The 26,026-nt window shown below is 36.4% G+C and overlaps 1 protein-coding gene across 4 annotated transcripts in view; it reads left to right on the top strand.

Moving 5' to 3' along the window:
* The window catches only part of TTC7B (tetratricopeptide repeat domain 7B), a 134,878-nt gene that overhangs the window by 14,008 nt on the left and 94,844 nt on the right, over positions 1-26,026 (top strand). For all 4 annotated transcript variants that reach the window (XM_035327796.1, XM_035327795.1, XM_035327798.1 and 1 more), the window contains exons 2-5: positions 3,858-4,012; positions 5,138-5,306; positions 16,589-16,719; positions 17,662-17,783. In XM_035327796.1, the coding sequence (XP_035183687.1) occupies positions 3,858-4,012; positions 5,138-5,306; positions 16,589-16,719; positions 17,662-17,783 (577 nt within the window). The remainder of the gene's footprint in view (positions 1-3,857; positions 4,013-5,137; positions 5,307-16,588; positions 16,720-17,661; positions 17,784-26,026) is intronic.

The raw sequence follows: 26,026 nt of genomic DNA, 5'->3' as shown, positions 1-26,026 counted from the left end.
AGGAATTAGAAACCTGTGTGCAGTTGCAAAGCAGTGATATTACTGCGTTTGGAGATACGGTGGGTCATGTGTGATTTGCTGGACTGGCAGAAGTATAGAGATATTGCTTGCACATGAATGGTTTTGAAAGAGAAAAGCAAAGCTCAGCTGAGGCTGAAACTGGAAAGAGACATGAAGGGCAACATGAAGGGTATAGTGGCAGCAAAAGGAAGAATGAGGTTTTGCTGCTGTGTGGGGTTTGGAGATCAAGTGACAAAGGACAAAGATGATGTCCTCAGTACCGCTTTGCTGCTAAATGTACTATTGGGACCCATGCTCAGACATCTCAGGTTCCTCAGCAGTGTCAGGGTCTCATGGAGTGAGATTACACCATAACAGTGGAAGACTGTGTTAGGCAAAGTGGATGTCCACAAAGCCATGGTGCCAGGACAGGTTATGTCAGAGTGCTGAAGGAGCTGCCCAACGTCATTGCAAGGATATTCTGTCATTTTTGAGATCTTGGTGATTAAAGGGCATTCCCAGTGACTACAAAAAGGCAAATATGGCTGTTTGCAAGACGGTCAAGAAGGAGGATCCAGGGACTGTGGGTTGGTCAGTCTAACCCCAGGCCCAGGCAAGATTAGGAAGTATATCCAGGAAACTGGTTGGAAGGATAGAAGAGTGACTGGGGTAGACTGATGTGGGTCAGGGGGATATCTAACCTTTTGATTAGAGGTGACTGACTATGGATAAAGGGAAGACCGGTGAGTATTGTTGGCTTTAACTTTAGCAAGACTTTAGACGTGGTTCCCCATAGTGTTCCTGTAGCTACATGGAAATGACAGGTGGACTAGGAGGTAAGTGGAAAACTGGCAGTGCTCAGAGGCATGTGGTCAGAGGTTGGGTTTTTATTTTTATAAATAAAGATAATACTACTAATAAAATAAATCTGTGGACTATTATAACTGGGGTCTTTCAGGGGTGGATACTGCAGTCAATAATGTTTAGTATCATTCTTGGCAACCTAGACATTGAGAATGCACCCTCGGTGATTTCATGGGTAATAGAAAACTGTGGGGAGCATAGGGCTACCATTTTGAGGGATATCAACAAGCTAGAGAAACCATTCAATGATTCTGTAAAAACTCCTGTAGTTCAGCAAAGGCATATACCATGGTCCTCTACTTGAGAAAGAATGACTGTTTGTTACAGGATAGCCTGGGGTCAGCTGTCTAAAAAGCAGCTTTGCAGAAAAGGATCTGGAGGTCATAGTGGACAGCAATAAGAGTACGATTTGGCAGCAAACCCTTGTGGCAATGAAGGCTGTATTAGCAAGAGTGTAGTTAGCAGTTTGAGGGAAATTAGTGTTCCCTATTGTTAGTCACTTGTGAGACAGCATCTAGAATACTGCATCTAGTTTTGGGTTCCCCAGAATGAGAAAGAGGTTGGCATAGTGGAGTGAGCCCTGTGGAGGGCCACCAAGATAAAGGGAACAGAGCACATGTCCTTGGAGAACCAGCTGAGAGCTCTATTTGCTAAATCTTAAAAAGAGAAGGGTACGAGGGGATCCTACTTCTGTCATCGCATCCCACCTTGACTATAGAGGTGGCCTCTTCTCAGAAATTTACAGAAGCAGTGGCCAAAAAAACTGGAACAAGGGAAATGTGGAATGGATAGCAAGGTAAATTTTTCCACAGTGAGTACAGTCAAATGTTGGAGCAGGTTGTCTGGAGGGATTGTGTAATCCCAGTCCATGGAAATAACTCAGAACTAACTGGCTGTGGCCCTGAGTCGCCTGCGCTGCAGCGGAAGTGTGTTCCTCATCTCTCTTCTTTTTTCCCCACTTAGTACATTGAAATATCTTTTATTTTTCATTCTTGCTGATAAGACTTCAATGAAAGAATAACAAAATTATTGTAAATTGCTTTAAATATTCCTGGAAATATACTGATAACATTATGAATGTATGGGAACAAACTGTGTCCTTCTTTGCTCTCATTTCCTCAGGGGATTTCAAAAAGAAACTTCCAGTATTAGGAGTCAAACATAGCAATTGTGCAAATTGCGGATGAGAGTAGTATGGTCCAGGACTATGATCTGGATGTGGTAAAGGGGATGTTTCTAGCTGTCCCTCTTGCTCTTCCCCAGAGAGCAGAGCGCAGCAGGTGTTGATGCAGGCCTAGGAGCGTGGCTGGCTGCGACTCGGAGCTGGTGGCAGGGGGCCATGGACATGGGGTCTCAACGCCTGGGCCTGGTCCCTCCAGGTGCTTGTGCTGAGAGCAATGAGCATCTCCTTCCCTACTTTCTAATGTACTCTGATGGTAATGTTTGAATAAAACTCATTCTGTGGTAAAGGTTTTTTTCTTCTTCCTTTTTTCTAAACACAGGAAAGACTTTACAAGCCATATTAAATCATAAATGTGCCCGGAGGACTTCAAATACTGAAGTCCTCTTTGATTTGCTTGTTCCCTGCTAACACAGCTAACAGTGGGTTTCTTGTGCTTTACCAAAACAATTATTATTTACTATAGAACTTTTATCATTCTAATTCTGTTCAGAGACATTACATTTCCAGTGTGCAAGGAGATCATTTAACCTTAAATGCTGAATAACCTGAGCTTTATGCAAAATACTGTAGTGTACAAACTTAGACTGCACGTTTGTCAGAACTTAAATTTGACTCTTTTGTTGTTAAACTGTACACTTAAGTACATCAGATGTTTGAAATGAAAACTTTTTTAGTCAGGCTTTTTAAGCTGATCCAATTCTTGGTTAACGAATGTGGCTATTTTATGCTGGACTTGCTGATGCATGTCAAACTCTCATTTGCTTATTTGTACAGCTAAATAGTTGTACATTTTGCTATATGAGCATTGAATAGGTAAATAGAAGCTTTTGGTTGGCAGTTGGGTAATAAAGTTTTATGATTACACCGTAGGTATATTATTGAGCAGTAGTAATGTTTTGGTTTGGACTGGGAATTGTATACCTTTTAATACATATTTGAAAGATGTTGAGTGTCACTGCTTTTTAGAATGTCTCCAAAGTAATGGTGCGCTAGGGAAATACTTTATTTTTCCTTCCTTTATCTTTCAAGGGACCAACATTTTTGGCTAGCATACATCAAAGCTGTATCCAGAGTGCATTGTTGTCACAAAGATAAATTAAATGAGGATGCAGAGTTGAAGCAAAATAAAACACACGAAGAGGCATGAAGGTGCTCCAAAAAGTGTAAAGTACATGTAGAAGTGTGGAACCTAAAATTACTTGGTATCATCTGATGTAAAGATGAAGTGACCAGCAAAAGTATGTTTCGTGGGTAGAGGAATGAAATTGTTACTGCAAACTTGAGTGAGGAATCTGGCAACTGTGTTCTGAAAGCCTGAAAACTAAGCAGGCTGGTAACCAGGCTGCATCTGTGACTTGACTTCATCTGAAAACTGAGATCTTTCTCTTCTTCGGTTTTCTTTAAACAGTTAAACATATGTGGATGCACTTGAGAACACAAGTGTGTATTTATACATTCAGAATGCTGCAGAGTCCATGAGGCTTTTGAATCAAACATTGCTATTTAAGGTAGAAGGGAAGAAGATTGGTTTTAGGTTACTGCTCTGATTCATTACAGCTTAGAACATAACAGACTTAATTCTACAATGATGTGCATGTAAAAGATAAATTAAGAAGTAAAATGAAGTGCCCATGTGACATGTTAAACCTGAGTAATTGGCTGTGTGTTTGTTCAGGTGAGTTTTTTTTGTTGTTGTTTTTTTTTTTTTAATTTAGATCTGAAAATTTTCAGTGGGGGCAGTAGTGCCTACACCAAAGCATAAGTGAAATAAACTGATTTCCATAGATCATGTGTGTGTTTTTATTTACAGATGACATGGCAGAACTTCTCCTTGGAGAGTCCAAACTAGAACAATTTTTGAAGGAAAATGCTCTTAAACAGAACAGCAGTCCACGGGGCCCCAGACCAAAGCTGACTGAAGTCAGGAAACATCTCACGGCAGCACTTGATAGAGGAAACCTAAAGGTAAGTCAGTCAGTCTGAACAAGAATTAGAAAAGGTGAAATTGACAGGGGTGTGCTGCCAATTATGGAGAGAATTGTGGGAAGTTCTTGTGTGTTGATTTATTGTTACTTTCAGAACATCATCACTGCTATGCTATTTCATGTCTTTTTGTTTCTTCATGGATTTTTGTTCAGATAAATTTCTCAAATCTTCTTTCATTAGAAGAACAAGAAAATCATCGCTGACTTATGGAATGCTTAAGTGAAGTCCTTGCAACCTCTTTTGTGGAAGTTTTACTTGCTGGATCATTATTTGGAGTACATTAGATAGAAATGTTATAAAACCACAAAATACTTAACAAATTTCTGTCATAGTCTCATGAGTATGCAGGAAAGACTTCTGAAGTTATGTTTGGGAGTGAAAAGTAGGGTTTATCCTTGAGAGGAGTGTTTGTCACGAATTTTTGATGTTCTTAACCATTCTTTTCCTTCTTTGCTTAACTATTGTTGTAGCTGCTAAATCACTTATTTTTCTATATTCATGGGTATCTCTTGTAAGATGAGAACCTTGCTTTATAGTTATCTCTGACTTCTATTTTTCTGTTTCCCATGATTCATGGGAGGATTTCCTTCTCTTCCTTTTTCCTTCATTCTTCCTTGAATCCTTTTTTCAAGATGTTCCCTCTACCCTCATGCTTTGAAATTGTTCAAATTAAATATATAGGCTGTGGAATACATTCTTAAGATTTGACAGTGTTATTTTGAACTGTACTTGTGGTGTTAAGAAAAAAAACATTGGAGGTGTTGTAATGATAGGCTGTCTTTAATTTTGTTACCTGGCAAAGCTGTCTGCTGCTTGAGAGGTATTACTGGTGCATGCGTACATAAACATATGAACATGAAAAATGACTGATGATGCTGTTCAGTAGCTTGCTGGAGAACGATTATGTGGCTTCACCCCCTACCCCCAAGCTTCCAAAATATAACATGAAGATAGAATTTTGATGATTAGTTGCTATCTCACAAGAAATCTACCGTGGGTTTCCACAGTTAGTATATGCAGAAAACAGGCCAAACAATTGTCAGGTTTAATATATATATTATTTTTCCTGAGGAACGAAACCTTTCTTATTCCTCTTCCTTCTAGCCAGAATTCTTACAAGAAGCTAACCTGATTATGGCCAAGTTAAACTATGTGGAAGGTGATTACAAAGAAGCTCTGAATACATATGCCAGAGTTGGAATTGATGATTTGCAGCTAGCTGCAGTGCCACCATATAGGTTACGGATGATTGCTGAAGCATATTCTACTAAAGGTAAGGTTGCTCTTTCCTATATAATAATGATAGAAATAGTTTTAAAAAGTGAATCTACATTTTGTCCAAAGTTAAAGAAATTGTTGACATACATCAACACAGTGATAGAGTGCCACATTTGCAGATGAGTAAGAGGATGGCTTATATCCTTTAAAATAACCGGAGCTTGTGCTAGGTTGACAAGGCTCTTACCTCTATTAAAATTTCCATTTTAACCCTGCTGTTACTTGGCCATTTTTTTTTCGATGCATGTGTTTAAAAGTCCTTCAATATCTGCATGTCCTATAACTTTGGCAAGGTATTAGAAGTATTGGCACTGTTCCTGAAAGTTGTGTTACGAAAGTAGTGCAGTTCTTCAGTTGCTGTGGACAAAATTGAAGAACCTTGATTCACAATGCTTTGTACTGCATGTTAAGACGCATAGTCTAGGTTATGTTAAACTAGAGTAAACCTAAATTGTTACTTAATTGAGTAAAGTAATCATAATACATTAAAAGGACTTAAAGCAATGTTTTTCTTTTGAAGTTTAATTTTTAGAATTCTTCTTCACTGAATATGTATCTTTTTCAAATTTCAGAAAGTGTTTTTTGAGTAATCCAGGATAGTGAAAATTGTAATGCTGGCCTGGTGTCTTAAGGTGGCAGTACCACCTCAGTTTAGAAAACGTGTTCATGGGCTGTGATCTGGGTTAATGTTTTGAGGAAAGCAGCAGTTTGTATGCCAAAGGTTTATGAGAATTTCTTGTGTCTAACTGTGTTTGCCTTGGTCTGCTGTGTTTAAATTTGGGTTTGACATGCATACATACTGTTTGTTACCACAAGAGAAGAGTCAAAGTCAGCAAACACAATTTAGGAGAGACTTCAATAGCATTCACTGATAACTGTTCAAAGATTGTTCCTAATCTTTGAAGAGGATAACTGTTTCCACTGGAAATGGAAAGGGAAGGACATGGGGAGTTTTTATGTGTCATAAACTTGCCCAGGTCTCTCATACACCATCTGTGTGTGGGTTGTGAGGTTTTTTGTTGTTGCCGGGTTTTTTTTGTCAATAACCTTCCATTCGGCTTTCCCTTTCACCCATCTGCGAAGATGACTGTTGAATTTGTCACTTTCTTCCTATGAAAATGCAGTCTTGGACTCGATCAACTGTAAGTGCATAGATTTGCTTATCTCCAAGGAATCCCAATAAGTTAATTGAATATTTTCCCAGAGCTCAAGTCTTCTGGCTCTGTTTTATTTTCCTTCATAGGAATATAGAACATTTGAAAAATAGACACTAATTTTGCAGAACGGATTGGTATCATTCAGTTCACATGAAATTAATTGATCAGAAAATAGTAAATACATGTCTTGCCTTAATTTCTTCTCTACCCTAGAATATTTTGTAGATTCAGCTTTTAAAGAAAGAAAGGGAAAAAAGGCGTGCCTGCAGCCTAGATATGCTTTTACTTTCTTGCATCTGATTTCAAGTTTTCTACTTAAACACTGAAATCTGTTTTATCACACCTGATCTAATCTTGATCAGACTTCACTGCTTTGGTCACTTCTACTGGGTGACTGGATTTCAGCTTACCTGGGCAAACTAGCTGACTACTGCTTTTTTCCATTTGCTCTGCTCATTTCCAGAATTGATCTCCTGTGTGTTCTAGAATAAGTCTGAAGTCTCGGAGCAGTCTTAAATTCAATATTCAAAGTTTAGAAACATTTAGAGTAACTGACAGGTAAATAGTGAACATTAATATGCAGTAGTGCAGTTAATTCTCCTCTTCTTTCCCTCTCTCCTTCCCTCCTCTTCCCTCCCCTCCCTGGAATTTCTATTTTCCACATGTAAGAGTGGACTACAAAACTTTACAGTGTGAAGGGCTTCTTCAGAGGTGATTGGAGACTTGTAGTTACTACCAACTAAGTACAAGTTATTCTTAAATGGATTTTGTCCTTTGCTGTGACTTGTATTTCTGCTTGTGGTTTCAAGAATAACCTGAATATCTGAAGTTTTCTAAGTATTTAGCTTTTATTTCTTTGGCAGTCATGAGCAGATCACCATGTTCCCAAGAAATGCCTCTGTGCATGCATCAGCCTGGCTGCACTGCTCAGCACGGCAACATGCAGAGGCTGTAAAAATACCCGTTTCAGTTCCCTAATTTCAATCCAGTTTTGGGCAAACCCAGTTCCACTGGATTTGTAGTCAACAGGATATTGGTATCCTGTTTTATAGTGGTCAGGCACTGATGTGCTTACCTGATGAAGCTGTAAGGCAGAAAACTAATGGTAGTTTTTAATTGCTATATATTTTTTTAATTGTAACTTTTTTTTTTAATTGCTAATTTTAATTTATTTCCTCCCTTGAGGTAGGACTGCCATAAAAGCTTCCCTTTTTACTCTGAGCTTTTCATTCTGTAACAGAGGTGAGGGATTGAGTAGGATGCTTGAATTGAAATGTTGTTCTGCAATTGTACCAAGGTACTTAAATGAGCATGTTATGCTGCAACCCTAGACAATTAAGTCAACTGCAAGCCCTCATAAATGGCCTGCTTTGTGCCTGTGCACTTTTACCCTTGCACAACAGAGAAAGTATGTATTTCTGTCCTTCACAGCAAAGAGAGATTCAGCATGTGTGTATGAATGAAATGAGGTGCAAAATGAGTCCAAGGTCAGGTTCAAGCTAAGCTTTGTTGGAGCTTTATCTACTAATGGCTAGTAAGAAGAAGAGGAAAAGCAGTAGTGGCAATTGTGGGGAGAGGAAACTGAATTGGAACACTGGAGAGCAAGTGAGGTCCTTAAACACTTGCTGAACTCTGGAGCATGTGCATGTATTTGTGTGTGTGTTTATATATGTATGCATACAAACATATGGGGGCATACATAAATATAACATGTTTACATAAACATATGCAGGTATATATATTTTTATTGTTAAAAAATAAGATGTGGCAAAGAAAAATCACAAGAGGAAAATTCCAACTGACACTAAAATTTCTTCAGATAAGCATGTCTGAATGCATTATCCACCAAGTTGTTTGTTGTTTTTTGTTAGTTAGTTTTGTGAACCTATATCTGAGAACTTTACAAGATACAGAACTGCTGTGTCTCATGGAGATCAAAAAGCTAATGGGCTGGTGGTGTTTTTGGGGGGGGAGGGGGGAAGGGGAGCTTTTTTTTCTGGCTTCTGACAACAAATGCAGTTGTCTGCTGTAATGTCTAATGCATTTTCTTGGGTAGAAGATGATGGAAGAGTAGTCTGATGAAACGTTATCTGCTGCTGTGTCCATTAAAACAGCATAGAGTAGACTAGCCAAGTGAATACGCATGAGGCTAAACTTCAGAAACTTGATTATCATAGGTCAGGATTCAGCACTGCTCAGGTTATTTGTCACCCAGAGGTGGAGAGAAGGTAGCTACCACAAAGCAGTACTCCTGAATGGAGTACAGCTCTGGTATTTTTCTGCCTTTCTTCATCATTTCATCAAATTCACAAGTTAAAAATGAAAGAGTAGTGAAAGACATTCTTCTTCTATGTGGTTAACTTTGTTGATGGGCATACTTTTCTGGTCTTACACCCTTGAACTATTGTGATTTTTTAAAGCTAATTTTGATGCTGTGCTTCTGAGTGATTCTGTTCTATTCTGTGTATATAGAAGGTGTTGTGTTGGAATAGCTGCAGTATTAAATTTCAGAAACACAATTTTGAACAAGACATTAAGGGGGTAATTTTCAAATGGCTTGTAAATTGAAAAGAATTCCAAACCTCTATTATAAGAGGTTAATTTTGTCTCTTTAGTATCATCTGTTTAAGTTCTTCACTAGATCAATCTAATTGACAATGCTCAATTTTGAGACTGAGGAAAATCCTAACTTAGAAAGAATTGAAATAAGACAAGGTATGAATCTATAAAGAAGTAACTAAAGATTGTATATGTCTGAGTCTTTCTCTTTTTTCAAGTTAGGCTTGTGTACCTAGCTGCAACTTCCCCTACCCCCTTCTCTTCAAAGACAAACCAGAAAAAAATGTGCATGGCACTGTTATCACATGGTAGTGTATATTTAGAATCCATTTTAATAATGACTGAAGCTAATATTCTCCTAAGGATATGCTCTCTGGGAACAGGACAATTAAGTTTGTGCAAGTTTTCAGCAGTATATGAATGAGGTAATATACTGGAAAGCACACACAGGCATTATTCAAATACCATGCGTGGCAGTATCTTCTGTTTCTAAGCAATTTTTGTTTGCTTATGGAAGCACAGATGAGATACACAGTGGGATATCGAGGTGTTAATTTGGGGAGGTGCAACTTTTCAGTGACACTCAAATTACAAGTATATATTTAGCTGGGAAATAAGGTTATCAAAATCTAAGTTAACACGATTGTGATGCTGCATAAGTCAAGATGTGATTGAAAAATTGATGTGTAATACTTGGCATTACAAATCAGAGAATCTTTCCACATATGCTCAGAGATCAACATTGCAATTTATAAGTCCTTACAGTCTGCAATGCTGTAAACTTTTGGTTTTAGTTAAGAAATTCTGTTCATATTTACTATCTTGTCATAGATTAGTAGACTACTGCAGGTATCTGACAAGATATCTGTGCTGCATTACAGTTATGTTCTTGTTAAGCATGTGACAGATGTCATATGTAAGTTGGACTGCAACATTACAGGACTGTAACCCTATTGCTGCAGGCCATTCTGTGTCTCATATTGCCTGTTCAAATAACTGTGTTTATATTTAGATGATGTATGATGAGTAAGGTGAGACGGCCTTTACTGCTGCTGACCCATATTCAAATTTAATGTTGCATTTACCAAGTTAAATGATTGGCTATTAATTAGTTCTATTTACAGAAACATGGAAATATTCATTAGGTTCAGTGAGAGTGTCAGCTGCATGTGAATTGCTACTTTGCAGTTAGAAAAGATCCTGCACTTAACTTTAATCATACGCGATTGTAATGAGATCTTGTGTGTTGCTAGCCCATGTCAGCAGACACCAAGCAGCCCTTCATGGAAGAAAGCTAAATGAAAGCTGTTTTAATCATTATGCCGGAGATCTCTAGCCTCATTAGGTAATGGGTCAAGAACTCAACTTCCCTTAACTTCCCTCCTCCCATATTGCTGTGCAGGAGTTGCAGCTTGCCAGCAAACGTTTTGCAGACCATGGCTGGGAAGCCTGTGCCATAGCTACTTAAAACTTTTTTCAGATAAAGCTTGGTTTTCCCAAGTCTGTATCTCTCCTGTACAAATAGGGGTTGAGGTGAGAAAAGCAAGGGTTTGTCCTGCTTCCTTCCATGGAGCTTTTAGCTCTGGTGCTTGAAATCCAAACACGGAATGAAAATAATTTTGTTCTTCTATTCTGTGTTGTTAAGAAAATACAAATACTTGAAACCGTTACAATTAGAGGAGAAGTGTGGCCAGTCATTTCTCAGCAGATGTTGTTACAGCTATGATATATTGTTTCAGATGATATTATAATAAATCACCAAATATTGTTTTGGTTTTATTAACTGCTAAGTATTCACTTCAAAAAAGATATGAGTGTTCCTGCCATTAGAAACTAGGGTGTATATTTATGTGTGTGTGTATTTTTATTTTTAACTTTCAAGGACTTAGAGATGCTTTGAAGAACTAGCATAACTCTGATATTAGAAAAAAAAACCTAATGAAGTAATATTGCAGTATGAGCATAGATGATGTAATACTGTCTTCAGCTCTGGAAAGTGGTGCTTGTAATACTCTGAGTTTCATCTAGAATGGACTTAATTCTCTGTAAGTACCCTGTATGTAGAAAAATTAGCTAGCCAGAGCAGCTTCTTTAAATTCAAGTTTGCTGAGAGAAGAGGATATTGACCTTTCTGATGCCTGTTCTGAGGAGCTACTTGGGTATGAAAGTAGCTATAAAGGAGATTCTGCGTCCTAACAGTTGCTGGAGATTTTTTTCCCTGTGTCTTGGCATGTGAGGGATGGAAAATCCAGCATACTCGAAAAAACAAGGAGATGAAATACTTTTGTTTCCTTATATTGTGTAAAGAAATGGGCAATTCCTATGAAGACAATCTATCGGCAGTAAGAGATACTTTAATATAAATATATTCTCCTACTGCCTATTCTTAGTCTTCCTCCTTTTATTAACACTTTACAAATACCAGTAGGGAATTGACAGGAAAAAAAAGTTTATACTTTGCTTTCTTAAAAAAAAAAATAGTCCTCTACACACAAAGCATAATCTTTGACTGAGGACTTATAGAAATAAGTCCTGTACTTGAGTGAAATTAGCAGTGCTCGTTCTAAGTTCAGCAATAAACCGTGGGTGTTCCTTGATGGCTGTAACTAGAGTTGTTTCAGTTTTTTGTCAAAAATTACTAGTAAGTGTGTGCTATAATCTATATAATTGCTTGTTCTAAAAATGTGATCTAAATACGAAGCTTCTTTAAAAGCAGAGATGAAAGGTTGGTGCCTTTTGTTCGTTTGTGTGCAGCCTATGGAACACTTACCAGTATTGCTTTGCATATCCTATAGGAAAGAATAAAGGATGGATACTCAGACTTGGATTTTACATGTCGAAGGAAAACAGGAAGCAAACCCAGGGACACATTCTATTCATGCAACTTTTCCCTCCTGCAAAAACATGTTTGTTTACTTAAGTATAAAATAGTCTTTCACTTTTTGTTCGTTTTTGTCTGTCCTTTGACTTGACAACTGAAGACAGTAGATAAACCACAGTTATTACTTGTGGTCTCTAAAATTGATGAGCACTTACACAGACAAGGTACTGACTTGCATCTTCTAAGATCCTCAGTTATACAAAATGCCGTAAATGTGACAGATGCAACAGGCTTTTCTCAGGCTTGCAGTGTGTGTGTATGTATGTTTTTAATGGCTTCAGCAGTGATCTGGGTGGTAGGAACACTTGCTAAAGATCTGAAATCTGCTATGGATTCCCTTTTGACCTTTAAGCAATTTATGTTTTACTTTGTTAAATGAAATGGGCATGTTAGTTAATTGGTTTTGCTACAGAAATCTACTTTTTTCTTTTTAATGAATTAAAATGAAAAGTAGTTACTGTCATTGTCCTCAAAATAAAAACTGCAAAGAATAAGCAAATCTTACTCATGTGAACTTCTTAAAAATTGTTAGTTTATTGCTCATTCTTATGAGGAACCCTCTTTTTTTGGGTAGTGGTTATGTGTGTATGTGATACTGCAGTTAGTTTGCTCTTGTAAAGTACTTGTTTAAAAAAAAAAAAAAAAAAAGGCTTGGTATAACTTTGATCACTGATTTGAGAGCATACAGACATGAACATCACTTGGAATAAGTGATAAAACTATCTACTATTTGTTTTCTGCATCTTATAAAAAATATAAGTTATCCATGTTTTAAAGATTTAAAGAAAACCTTCACAAGCTATCATGTAATTGAAATATCAACCATACCTTTTTCTTGTTCAAATACTGTTTGTTGCTGTTCTACCATTCTGACAAACAATTTTAGAGTTACTTTGCAAAACACATAAGCTTAACTAAAATGGACTCGTATTCATTTCACTGCTTCTCACTTTCGTTTCCCTTAGGAGTCATCTTGCTTGATATCTGGACTAGATATGTATGAGATAAGTGTCTTCCCAAAATAAAACTGACCCAGTTTGTTAGAAGCTTTTACTTGAAGGTGGTTTTGACTGGAAGGGCTTAAACGTAAAAGCCATAATATCAAAGTCAATTTGTGATACCAGCTGGCGTGATGTTATTGAATTCAAGCTAAAACAATATAAAGAATAAAGGCTAAACAAACCAATAGCTATGACTTGTACAACAAATGCAGTAATATTTTGTAGCAGTAACTCAGCTGACTTTGTAACAACGAGTTGAGCATGCAATGCTTTGTTGAGTATCTCAAAAAAAATACAAATAATTAAAGAAATTCTTGCCCTTTTGAGGCAGAAAAACAGATTTTTGCCTGGTAAGTGTGGAAATAAACACAGAGGGGAGATCTGCCTTGTCCGAATGCATGTGAACATTGTCAGCAGATGATTTAGGGTGATACGTGTGTCTTTGAAATTCATGTGTTTCTAAATCCTATAAGCTACCACTTGCCCCCCACTTTTTTTTTTTTTTTTTTCCACAAGAGCCTAATATAATAATGCCTTATTTTATTTCATTTATAATCATTCACAATATTCTTACGAAGAAGTGGGTAGTATATTTTGTGGTTGTTATCGCTATATTACTGTTTATATCTATTTCAAATTAAAAATACTTTTATGTGTTTTGATAATTATTTTTACACTCCATCATCTGTTTTTAAGAAAAAGTTAAATGAGTAGCTCAGAATCTGAAGGGACTTCTTATTTTAGCATGTTACAGAAATCTTAATTTATTCAATGTTTTTCTTCCAGTCAATATGTTTTCATTTTTAATGCAGTATTGAATTGTAATTATTCCTTGTGTCAGCAAACCAAATAAAGTCTCTGAACCATCCTGGTAAGTGGTTGTTTCAGGATAGTTCTCCAAATTAACTTCTGGCTGTAGAGTATTACATGCTTAAAATGCAATAAGCATACCAGGAAAAATACACTAAGTACAGTTGTATAATAAAGTTACTTTAAGAAATAGTATTATGTGCTTCGTCAAAGGACCCTGTCACAATTTTGTACTTTTTTTCTCCATTACTTTAAAGCTTCTGATGGAGCACTGAGATTCTTTCATAACTTAAAGAAAATTCCCGGATAAAATGAGAGAAGGTCCTTATACTGAGTTTTTCAGATTTAAAAAAAAAAAAAACATAGTTGTGGTCATAAATTATACAAATATAAATAATAAATCCAAGCCAATTCTACAAATAGCTGGCTGAGTAATATGTGTCATGTCATAGAGGATTACTGTGGGGCCCTTGTTGTTTGTGTCATGAGAGAGAAGGGGTGGGGAGGAATGATCCACTTGCCAACTATCTGAAGCTTTCAGTCATTTGGCATTTTTTTAATTGCTGCTTGTTTATTGTGTTTTATGGTCACCTCTGAGTTTGAAGGTGTTCATGTAGGACACTGCAAGCTTTTTATCCAACATCAAGCATACATTTATCAGAGGGTCAGTTCAAGCAGCAGGAGATCTGAACTTTTTGTACGGTTAAATCTTTTGGATATATGACATACCATTAGCAAAAAACAAACAGCCCCCCCCAGCCAACCAACCAAAAATAACAACAAACCTCCTCTTGGAATATTTGTTATGACTGAAAAATTGAAAGAAAGCAGACCGGCATAAGTTGCTCTAGACTATTTTAATATATTTTCTAATTTTTAGAGAGATGTTAAGATGAAAACCACAACATATCAGAAAAGTCCAGTGTCTGTTGTACTCAGGTTTGGCAGGTTTTCAAGAGAGTCTACTTGAATGTTTGCTAGGCTTTAGGACCATGTAAGTTTTTGAAAAGTATACTGACTTATTTTTGTTTTGCAGAATATGATGTGGAGATCTGTTGTATGTCAAAAGTAGAAGAGTATCTTTTACTAATACGCACAAGAAGGCACAAAAGTTTTAGTGATTTGTATTAAAAAAAAAAAAAAAAAAAAAAGTATCCTATATCAAATGCAGGAAGTTCTTTATTCTTTCTTTCTTTCTGCCTGGTGCTGTTGAGGCTCCAAGTAGAACTCTAATCCAATTTTAGGCACAATGAGCCAAGATAGATAGAACCCATTGGAGAGGCTCAAGAGGAGATGAAAATGATCAACTGCCAAGGAAGCGTGAAAAGAATGAAAATTGATATTAATTGTAGGAAACATCTTTCTTTTTCTAGATTGAAATTAGAAAACAGGTTTTGTAAAGAAGGGAATAATCTGTGAAGAAGACTAGGAATACTTAATCTAGGGAGGGAGATTTAGACATTAGGAAAAAATATTAATTGTAAGAATAGCTGTGCTCTACAATAAATTGCATAAGAAGGCCAAGGATTTAACAACATGTTGGAAGAGCGTCTGTTGCTGTTGTTTAATTCTGTTTTCAGATAGACATATGAGTGTTCTCGAGGTCCTTTCCAGATGTTTTTTCTAATTATTTTGAAAATAACTTTAATAGAAGTGGATTGTATAGGAGATACCATTGATTAATGAATGTTGTTAAGTTTTGATTTTAGACAACCAAAACCTTGATATTTTTTGGCTTCAAAGCACCAGATAATGGTTTTGTTGGATAGGTCTAATAAATGGACAGAAGACTTCTGTGCTTGATGAGAGAGAGGTACCTCTTACTAAAGCTGGTTGGATTGAATTTTGTGGGCATTCACATAAATGTGAATAAATGTATCTGTCACAACTTTTCCTAGACTCTATGGCTTAAACTGCTAACTGCCTGCATGGTGACTTACGCTGTGTTTATTTTCAATGCAAGACCTAATGAGGGTGCGTATGGAGGGCAATTTAATAGTGATTTTTCAGCTCCTATACCGTTCATTAGCACGGTAGGCCAGCACAGATTTAGGATCATGTCTGGATTCTTGAAGTTGTTCTGAAAATGTCTTGACAACAGATACAAAAAGCATATTGAAATCATTATTTGTAATTAGGAATTTAGTATTTTCTTCCTGCAGAGGATATACTAATCCTTTCTTTTCCAACATGTTGTTAATTGTGTTTAGTGTGTACTGTAATTCCATAGCAAGGTAAGTAGCATCAGACAGGGAACAGGTGACTGATCAGAGAATGAGTGTTTGACAAATAACATAGGTGACAGGTGATGTAAAGCTTGCCACAAGCCTGTTGCACTGAGGGTGTAGTGAGATTTCTGAAAATTGAAGAGATGGAAATTTGATAAACAAAAACTTAAATCCAAAAATTCCGCTTCCTGATCCCTTATTTCTTGAAAATGGATTTGCTTTTGTTGGTACTGGTGCTTGTTGCTAATTCTGTTGCTACTTTGCTTGTTGCTAATTTTGGTATTACGTTGAGTGCTTTCCTCACCTTGCTGTGGTTTCTGTGATCACATGGGATAAGTGAAGATGTCTTTAGTAATTTAAAAGTGGTATAGAAGGACACTGGACACCTCTGTGGTAGAATGTCATAATTTTCGTTTAAATCATAATTGCTAAATTTACTTCTTATAGTTTTACAATCATTAAGAAGGATTCAGTGTTATTTATTTCTGTCCGTATCAGAGGACCATACTTTCAATTTTTTTCAGTAATTTCTTTGTTTGCTTCTTCCCATGATCAAAAGGGTTTAGCCTTGACTGTACTCCAGATGCAGTATTTTATGACATTAGTTTTTAATGCTTCCTTTGAAAATGTTTTATTTTCAGGTCTCTGTCTTGAGAAGTTGCCAATTTCTTCTTCAGCTAGCAACCTCCATGTGGACCGTGAACAAGAAATTGTAACGTGCTATGAGAAGGCTGGGGATATTGCTCTCCTATACCTTCAGGAGATAGAAAGGGTAAGAACTGTGTGGATCATCTGTTATTGGTATGATGATACCAACGTTTTGGTAATTCATCTGAAAGAAAATGATACGTGTTTTCTTAGAACTTCAGGGCATGCTTCCTATTAGACAATAAAGCTAGTGTGACTTTCTGTCCTCCTAGGAAATTGTGCTAGTAGTCTGAAAAGCGACTTTTCAGACTCATAACTCTTAATTATTATGTATGTTCAGGATGCTGATCAGCGTGTAAATGCTTCGTGGTATTTCAGAGAATTCTTAAAAATATTTAATGGTGTAGTCTTCATTAAGTACTAAGTTGGGGTCAGAAAAGCAAAAGAAAAAAAATGAAGAGGGAGAGAAGTAATTGATGCTGCTTTTTAAATAAACACACGTTCTTATTTTCTGAGCTTTTTTGCTTTGGGTTGTTTTTGTTGTCTCTTAGTGGTTGGTAGAATATGTAGTGAATATGAAGGCAAATGAAAGCTGATCATTTTCCATTTTTAATGCAACTAATTCAAATTAAATCATTTCTAAACTGTTTCTTTTAAAATCTGTCTGGATATAGCTTTTAATCTTCAGTGCTTCTTTCTGCAGCACTCTTTCCTAACCTATCAGGGTTTTAGATTTTAAATACCATCACCTCAGCTACTGAGTGAGGTCGCAAATATGCTTTGTCATGCATTTCTTTTTTATACTGTTCTTCACATTAACTTCTGAAAATGTATTATAAAATTTTTCGTAGAGGCCATTCTGCTTGGTGAAGAAATTACCATTAAAGGGATAGCCAACAGCAAAAAAAGATTTATATTTAGGTATGAATGGAATTAAGGATAGAACTATTCTGCTATCAGCTGCCTGAAAATAAAAAAGACTTCTCCAATGTAAAATATTATCTTCTTTGTGAAAGTCTATAAAACTTGATAATTTTTGTTGTATTTTTTTCTTGTGTTCTCCCAGGTGATTAATACGAATATACAAAACAGAAGCCCTAAACCAGGACCAACTACACATGAACAGGAACTTGGTTTTTTCTTGGAAACAGGATTACAAAGAGCACACGTTTTATATTTCAAGAATGGGTAAGATTTGATTCACCATTTTTGTTTTGATTTAGGTTTTGTATTTTCGTTGTAACAGATTGTGATAATTTTTCACAATTGTGGGTCATGCGATCATGAGGCCTCTTTATCAAGGCACTGAAGTTTTGAATGAAATAGTGAGGCTGCCCATATTGTATTTATTTACATGTTGTTAAATCCTTTGATTAAAGTATATGAAACATAAAACATTTTGTATTTTACTTACTATTTGTGCGAACTTTAAATACCTTAAACTTTAACTGTTCTTGGATCGTTCTTTTATTTTACTATTAGAAAGTAAATATTAGAAAGATGTTATTATAGAGTGATTGACAACATATTGAAATTCCTGATTTTTATAATTTTGATTTCATAATTTTTTTCTGAATCTCTTCAGTTATCACTTATTTTAACATTATGCTGCAGGATAAATGTGCATGAAGACCAACAGTATGTATACAAGTATACAATCTCTATTGTACCTGCTCTATAGATCCTTTTAGATGCTGCATGGGAGGTCCTTTATAATTTTAAAGAAGACTGCTATTAAAAGTCTAAAAATAAATTCAGTCATCACGGAAAATGAAAAAAGAAACACCACTCTTCATTTTTTAGAGCTTTAAAACTTTGCACAAGTAGTTTTTAAGTACATTTCTGACATTTGTTGTTGAATGCATATAGTTTAAAAATTGATCTGCAGGGCTTTTTGTTTTGTGTTATTTTATTGAAATTTTGGAACTCTAGATAGGACTAGCATTTTGTACCAAAAGTGTTTCTTACTCTTGCAAGTACATAAACAGGAGATGAAGGTAAATCATGCAGTGTCTGTAAAGAGTTCGAGGTTTTCATGTACTGATGATTGGTTGATAAAAGGATATCCCAATTTTGAAACTGTCCAGGGCAGTAAGCAGGAAAATGGTAACTAAGCTTCTTAAAGTAAGGAAGTAATGCTGCCATATTGCGTGATCTGAGAATTATGCTTGAGTTCTGTTTTCATCATTTAATTGCAAGAGAAAATGAATGTTCTGAAAGGTCGTGTTTTTTTTTTTTTTTTTCTTTTTAATTTAGCAGAGCTAAAAATAAAATTACTATTTTCATGTCTGCACAAAAGATAAGTAAAATACGTGTATTAAAAGAATTGCAGCAGCAATCATGGTAAAGAATAAGCTAAATTCCACATTTCAAAGAATTTTGAAGGCCTAAAAGTAATCAGCAGTAGATATAGCAGATAAAGAGTAACCACAAAAAGTTGTGTAGTGGTTTATTAAGGAACATCTAGCCCATAGAGGAATAGGTTTTGTTAGTTTTTTTTTTCCTAGACCATATCTGCTGGTCTGGCATAAAGTTTTAAAAAGCTGATTGTATTCTGTGCAAATTGTAGTCTTTCACGGTGAAGTTGTTGGTGTTCTTGTTAACTCTTGCATAAACATACCATTTTTTTTCTCCACTCCTTAGTACAATGGTCACTTGTAGTTTACAAGCTGATTATGCATTATATATTTAATTTTAAATGTTGTCTTCCAATTTAGTTGTCCAGTGCTAGAAGTAGTAGAAGACGAAATGAGGTGTGAGGGAAAAATGAATCAGTGCCAATCATTATTTTGCATACTTCTACCATTATATCCTTCAGTTTCCTTTCTTAATTTAGAGCCAATCCCAATTCTTTCAAGATTGCCTGATATGGACATTGTTCCAGGCTCTCAGTTGTACTGCTGCTTTTATTGGTCCCTTCTGTTTTTGCTTGTTTGTTTTTCACTTGAATTTACCAGAACTGAATGCAGAGGGCTGCTACTTTAAATATATATATATTTAACAGTGACAAATTTGTAGCATGCTTTTCAATACATTGGTATCAAAGATGCTTCACTTGATTTTTAAATTTGGCATGTATTCTGATACTAGGTTTATAGAAATTGAGTTCAAGATCCTTGATCTTTGTATTATTCTTTACAATCTACTACAAATTTTAATTTAAAATTATAATGATTATTTGAAAATTTTCAAGCAGGGGAAACGTAGATATTTTTAATGTAGATATTTTTAATACAGGCAGTTTAGAAACTGAAACACTGATTTAAATAAAGTTTTTTCAGTTGAAGCTGTAGATACCAAAAGGGCATGAATCCTGTGGAAGATGCAGGAAATCACCCATTTAACTGTTTGTGAGTGATGAGGGAGAAGAAAAGGAGAAATAAGCCTGTTTTAACAGGCAGACCATCTCTGGTGGAGTCTGTTGTTGAAGTGTTGTATGTTCTTGAAGTGAGATTGTACCACTAAAGTAAGTTAAGTCCAAAATGAAAGTTCCTTCCACTAAACTGTAATCTGGCATTGTATTGAGTGAATTTAAACTTTCTCTTGTTACCAGCATTGTGGATTCAACAATTTATACACTAGAACATGCTTAAAGATCTGACTAGAAGCTTGTGGATAAGTGGTATGGATTTTTAATTATTTTTTTTAAGGTTTCAGTTTCACTCCAATAAGTACTAAAAAAAACAACAACAAACTCTTAAAATCTGATGGAGAACTGAATTTGTCTAAAGTCCTTTTGTGAGGAAATGTGTTGTTTTATACCTTTGTTCACTCATTTATTCACTGCTTTTGGACTCTTTGTCCTCTAGAACTGGAAATCCTGTTTTTGTATGTGTTAATTACAAACTGGAAAATAAATCAAGAACTTTTCTACCAGCTAAAAGAACATCGTTTCAGCAGTAACATAGGGAGTATTGCTGCCTACCCAGAATGCTGCTTGATCAACTTTAAACTTTTGTTTGGCTCGCTAACTCTGCAAAGACTTTTGTTTAAGTCAGGAAAACAAGTTTTTGTAGAAGATTAAGTGAATATCTTTCAGGCATGCATTAGTGTTTGAAACCGCTGAAGCCTAAGTGCTAAGTGCCAGCATTTTGAAAATACATGGAATAGCAATTATCTAAAAATTAAAAAAAAAAAAAAAGAAAGCCTAAAGTGGCAATAGTCTGAATGAAAGAGCACAATTTTAATGATATATTAAGGCACGCATCAGAAATTAATGTTTTATTCCAAAATGTACAGAATTTAAGTAAAGTGTCAAACTACATTCCCATTTTTCACTTGGGAGCTGAGGAACATTTCAGCTTTGCAATGTGTAGCAAGTTGAGGAAGCTGTTCTGAAACTAAAAGGAGAGTTTAAAATATATATAACTTTAACTGTCTTTCTGGCTGATTATGCAACTTCCATTTAGTCTAGTAGCTGCTTTGTAATTTCAAATTGGAGGAGTTCAAAGACCTGGCATTGTTCCAAAAAAAGCCATGAGCATAGAAACTTTGAAATGAGTACTTTAACATAGCTTTTTAGTTTTTGTTTGTTTGTTTTCAAGTACAATGCCCCTGAGAAAGGACAACAGTTTATGTACTGAGCAATCCTTCTGTCCTTGAATTTACTTTGTATTCATGTTTTAAGATAAAGCAGACAAAATTGTAAATGATTTTTATTTTTGAATTAGCAAAGCTCAGGACTGTACTGGCTCTGTACATGTTTAAAGCAAATAACTTTTTGGTTGAAATCTAAAATCAGGTGGCCATCATGTGAAAACCACCCTAACTTTCAGAGCTCTCTGACCACTTGTCCTGTATATCACACTCTCTGAAGGACATTGCTCTAGCATGGGAACAGTCCAGGACCCAGACTGCAATTTGGTAGGGTTTGTTTTGTTTTTCCACTATGGCACTTGCAGGAATATTGCTCTTGTGTTGGTAGGCAAGGGAGAGTAAACAGAAGTCAATCTGTAAGTGCTCTTGTTGCGTGCATGTGTGTGGGTGTGGATGTGTGCAACATGCAGGCAGAACTGCCTTGACCAATTGTTCTGCATGTCTCCGAAGATGATTCAAATTCTGATGAAGTCTAGGACTTAGTTGTGCATATTAATTAGTAAATGAGGTACATCACTGAATGTGAGCTGCAGTTTTAACTAAATATTAACTGACCCTGTTGACTTGAAGAGGAGGAAATAAGTAGGGGGGAGGATTTCTTGGTGCTAGATTTCCTCGTGGTAGTGGCAGAACTAATTTGCTAAGGAAGGAGTGTCTGTATTTTGGTCATAGTTGTCATAAAAATGGAACTGGCTCTTGGAAGAACCAGTTGATTACTTATCTACAGAGATGTAAATGACTAGTACTAAAGGATTCGTCTTCATTTTAAATAGTAATAACTACTCCAAAACTACTTTTTGCAAAGAGTTAACAAATTGCATTATTTGACTATTCAGTGCTATCCTCTGAAGTTGTAGGCAGTGCTGTAGAGAGGTCAAACTGGTTTCTGACGATGGTGTTGTAGTGGACAGAAGGCTGGTACAGTGCTAAGAAAAAACAAATACTGTGCAGGTGTTGGAGACTGTGTGCATCTGTTGTCATTTGTTACTGAAATTAATGGCATTTGAAATTCATCGGTTCTTTCCAAGTGTCCATTCCTCGGGTTATTTCATTGTCATTGTCCAAACAATTAAAAATATATGTTTCTAAGCTAAAAATAGTATTGATTTGACTGTGGTAAGAATCAAAACTTAACTGCAGTGAAAACCTTGGAAACGGTATGTGTTACAGAAATGCTAGTCACCCGTTAAAGACAGGCGAGCTTTGCCTGTATTTTCAGCTGAATACTGGAAAAATCTTCCTTTGCACCTCCTGATCTCCACATCCTTTTATTTCAAAATATATAACCACCAGGATAATGTATTCAACAGCCAGTTTACTGGAGAGGGCTTGTAATTTTTGTTGACATGCAGGCATTTTGGTGTTTGTACTGAAAATGTTTTCTTGTGTTCTGGCAATTTGTATTTGGTAGGCATGTCAGATTTGACCTTTTCTGTCTCCCAGATTCTCCGTCCCTTGCTGGCCTACCCTTCCCAAATGATTTTCTTCTCAGCTCCTGTTTGATGCACTGTATTTTTAAATACGAGACAGTGAAGTAGCATTTCTTTTTATGAGTGTGTGGTAGTGCCCTTGTGCATTTGATTTCTCTCCCATGCATAAACATAGTGCATGTGTATGAATAATTTTGATCATGTTTTAATGTCTTCTTGTTTTACTGCCACCAAATCCTCATATTACTGCAGTGTGGGTACTTAAAAACCGAATTTCTTTGGAAATAAGTGGTTCCTCAGAGATTGCATTCAGACACAAGTATCATAAGCAACTCAGCAGTGAAGTAATCTCCTTCATTTATTTTGCACTGACGTCTTTATAAGACTATCAACAAGATATTTTTAGAGGTCTTCCTTTTTTTTTTTTGTCCTGAAAGAAGTGTTGCTTGTAAGCCTTATGCATAAGCATACTGCATGAATTCTTCCTAGTAATGAATAAGCAGAAGACCAGTATAAAGAATAGCAATTGCTGGAACAGATTCTGCTTGTTTGCTTTGAAGCATTTGCACAGGTTCTTTTTTTCCAGAAAGTATTGTACCTGTTTGTGGGTACAGTTCATGTTTTGAGTGTGCTGTACGTAGTATAAATTTGGAGATTTTTGCTTTTATCGCCCTGCTTTTCTCCAAGTTAATGTATGCATTTACATGGCAGTGTTCACAATGAATTTGGAGAGTATAAAAATAAAAGAAAGCTTAGTAAGCACTTTCAGAACTGTTACTGGGATGCAATAGAAAAAAGGAAATCCCGTCCTCCATTATACTTTGTTTTGGTGTGACAGTCTGATAGCAAACACAAGATTTGGCACTAAAGGGGCAAAACTCTTAATATCTATACTGATGAATGGCACCTAAGCAACTTAAAGTAATGCAAAACGATGAGTTTTCTTCAGCTATTAACATCTCTAGCTAACCAGAAGCAGCAACTTCAAAATTAAACATCTCCAGTGTTAATAAGAGTGTGAAAATCAAAGGAGGTTTGATAACCTCTTTTCTGATTTCCCCCTTTCCCTCCCCACCCTTCCTTCCCCTTCCCTGGTTAACGTGCTCTATCATTTTTTTTTCAGTAAACATGCTGCTGTTTTCACACCGCTGTCCAATATAATACTTTCTGGTTTTCAGTTTGACGAAATACTTTTAGTTGCTGACTTTATGCTGGGCATGACCCCATGACTGACCAAGTTTTATGTCAGGTCTTACACTGGTGTATTAGGACTTACAGCTCTCTCACAAGACTGTCTCAGAGCTGCGCTCCTCAAGTGGCTACAAATAGTTATACTCTAGTCTTCTTTTTTAATGTATTGAACTGCTGTAATATGTATCAGTGTTCCAATGCTAGTGTTTAGCTTTTCTTCTTTTCCTGCAACATCCTACTTTGTGCTTAATTAACTTTTTAGTGTTTTTCCCCAATGTTAACCAACGTAAAAATATTTTTTTTCTGCCCTGCTGCTTCTTCAGTCCCATCTCTGTACTTATTCTCATTTTCATTTTTTTGAATACAGACCACCAAGATTGTCTGAAGCTCTTTTGTATCTACAGGAGAAGTATTGAAAGTAGTTTTAAAAGTTTGAAAGAAGTATTAAAAGTAGTTTTATCTGTGTGATTTTCTTCCCCTTAGCTGTATATCAGGTTTGTTTTTTAGCCATCCTGTGTTACACTGCAGCACCAACACCTGTTTTCTTCTATTGTTTGCCAGTGGTAAGTTCTCAGCTTAGAACAGAAATGCTTCTTAGTGCTGAAATGTCACCTTGGGAGTCCTGCTCTTCCTCTATCCCATTTCTTTTCCCCAGCTCTTGTTTTTTTCAGAAATGTGTTCTGAGTTCGCAAGCTCTGGGAAAGAAGAGAGTAACGTGTGTTTTGCCTGGAAAATGTCTGTGTGATGCAAAGAGTCCACTCCCCACCACAGAGTGCAGTGGGAGGTTGTAGCTGCTGCTGGGGTTTGCATGGAGGTTGTAGCTGCTGCTGGGGTTTGCATGAAGCCCCTCCTGCTGTAAGGGCTCTTGGGCTTCCCTTGTTCCCTGTTAAGAGAGTGGGGCATGGCCAGTGACAGGCGTTGCAGGGTCAGTGGCGGGCGTGCGGGGTCAGTGAGTCCCCCTTATGACCCAGGGTGATTCTTCACAGGTGTTGCCCCTGGTTTGTGTGCACTGAAGGGATGCCTTTCTGTTCTTCCCACCCCTTTCTCTTCTGTGCCACCGAGAGGGCTGAACCACACACAGTGCTTAGAATTTGGCCTTGTTTCTGTTTTTGCTAAGCAATGCCCATGACTCAATATTTGATCTCTTGCTTCAGAATAGATCTTTGGGTTCTGCCAGGTGTTACTGCTCCAGGGATGTATGCTGTTCTGTTACCATATAGAATCTTGTATTTTATCACAGCATACTTCCTCTGTGGTTTCTGCTCTTTTCTGACCTTTGTATCTCTAAGACAGGTTGTAAAACCACTGCCATGTCGTTCACTGCTCAAGTTCCGCATGCTTTTATCAGGCTTGATATTAAAATGAGAGGCACCCTATATCTTCAAGGTGGTATTCTAAACAAAATCATTGTATTTACTGCATGTCTTCCTTCTACTTTAGTGGGAGTTCTTTTATTTTCATCTAAATATAGATAAAATAACTCTATAAAGTTTATGACCATACAGATTGACTGATGTGTAATACATTATTAAATATTTACCAGAGTAAATTCGATTTGTCTCGTTCCATCTCTTATTTCTTTAGTAAAACTTTCTGGAATGTATAGTGCTTTTTTTTCTTGTGAATTCAAGAACTTTTTTGTTTATGCCTTTCTGTGGTACTATCGTAATCTACCCCTGCTTCTTCCTCTGACTAGATCTCTTCTAGAAAAGAAAAGAGCTAAAGGGCAGGACTTCTAATCTACTCTTTCTCCAGTAACTGGTGAACTCCTTTTTGTGAATCTGTTTGTTGTGTTTAAGTAGTTGAATCTAGTGCTTTGTGTATGTGCATATATATATGTATGCATATCTATATGCTTATATGAAAGAATATTCTGAAAATCTGAGAAGGAGAAGGTGCTGGTTTCGAGATGTGGCCAGCTCTCATCTTCCCTGTACATACACTGCTGGCACGTATTGTTGATTTTTTGTTTCTGGTGCATGTTTAGGACTTCTGTGGGATCGTTTCATTTTCCAAAACAGTGGAAAACAAATGGCAAAGAATTTACATCTTTTTTTCATTTTAGTGAGATGAAATAATTCACCAGAAGGTGTGATAATGGCTGGTGTTGCTGTGAGAAAAGAGATGGCACCGTGCAGCTGAGAGCAGGAAGGCTGAAGAAGGAAGAGCAGTGGAAAAGGGAACAAATACTGAGAGGAGAATGGGGAGAATGAG

Source organism: Oxyura jamaicensis, chromosome 5 (assembly GCF_011077185.1).
Source record: "Oxyura jamaicensis isolate SHBP4307 breed ruddy duck chromosome 5, BPBGC_Ojam_1.0, whole genome shotgun sequence".
Taxonomy (NCBI): domain Eukaryota; kingdom Metazoa; phylum Chordata; class Aves; order Anseriformes; family Anatidae; genus Oxyura; species Oxyura jamaicensis.
This window is presented reverse-complemented; position numbering and strand designations above follow the sequence as displayed.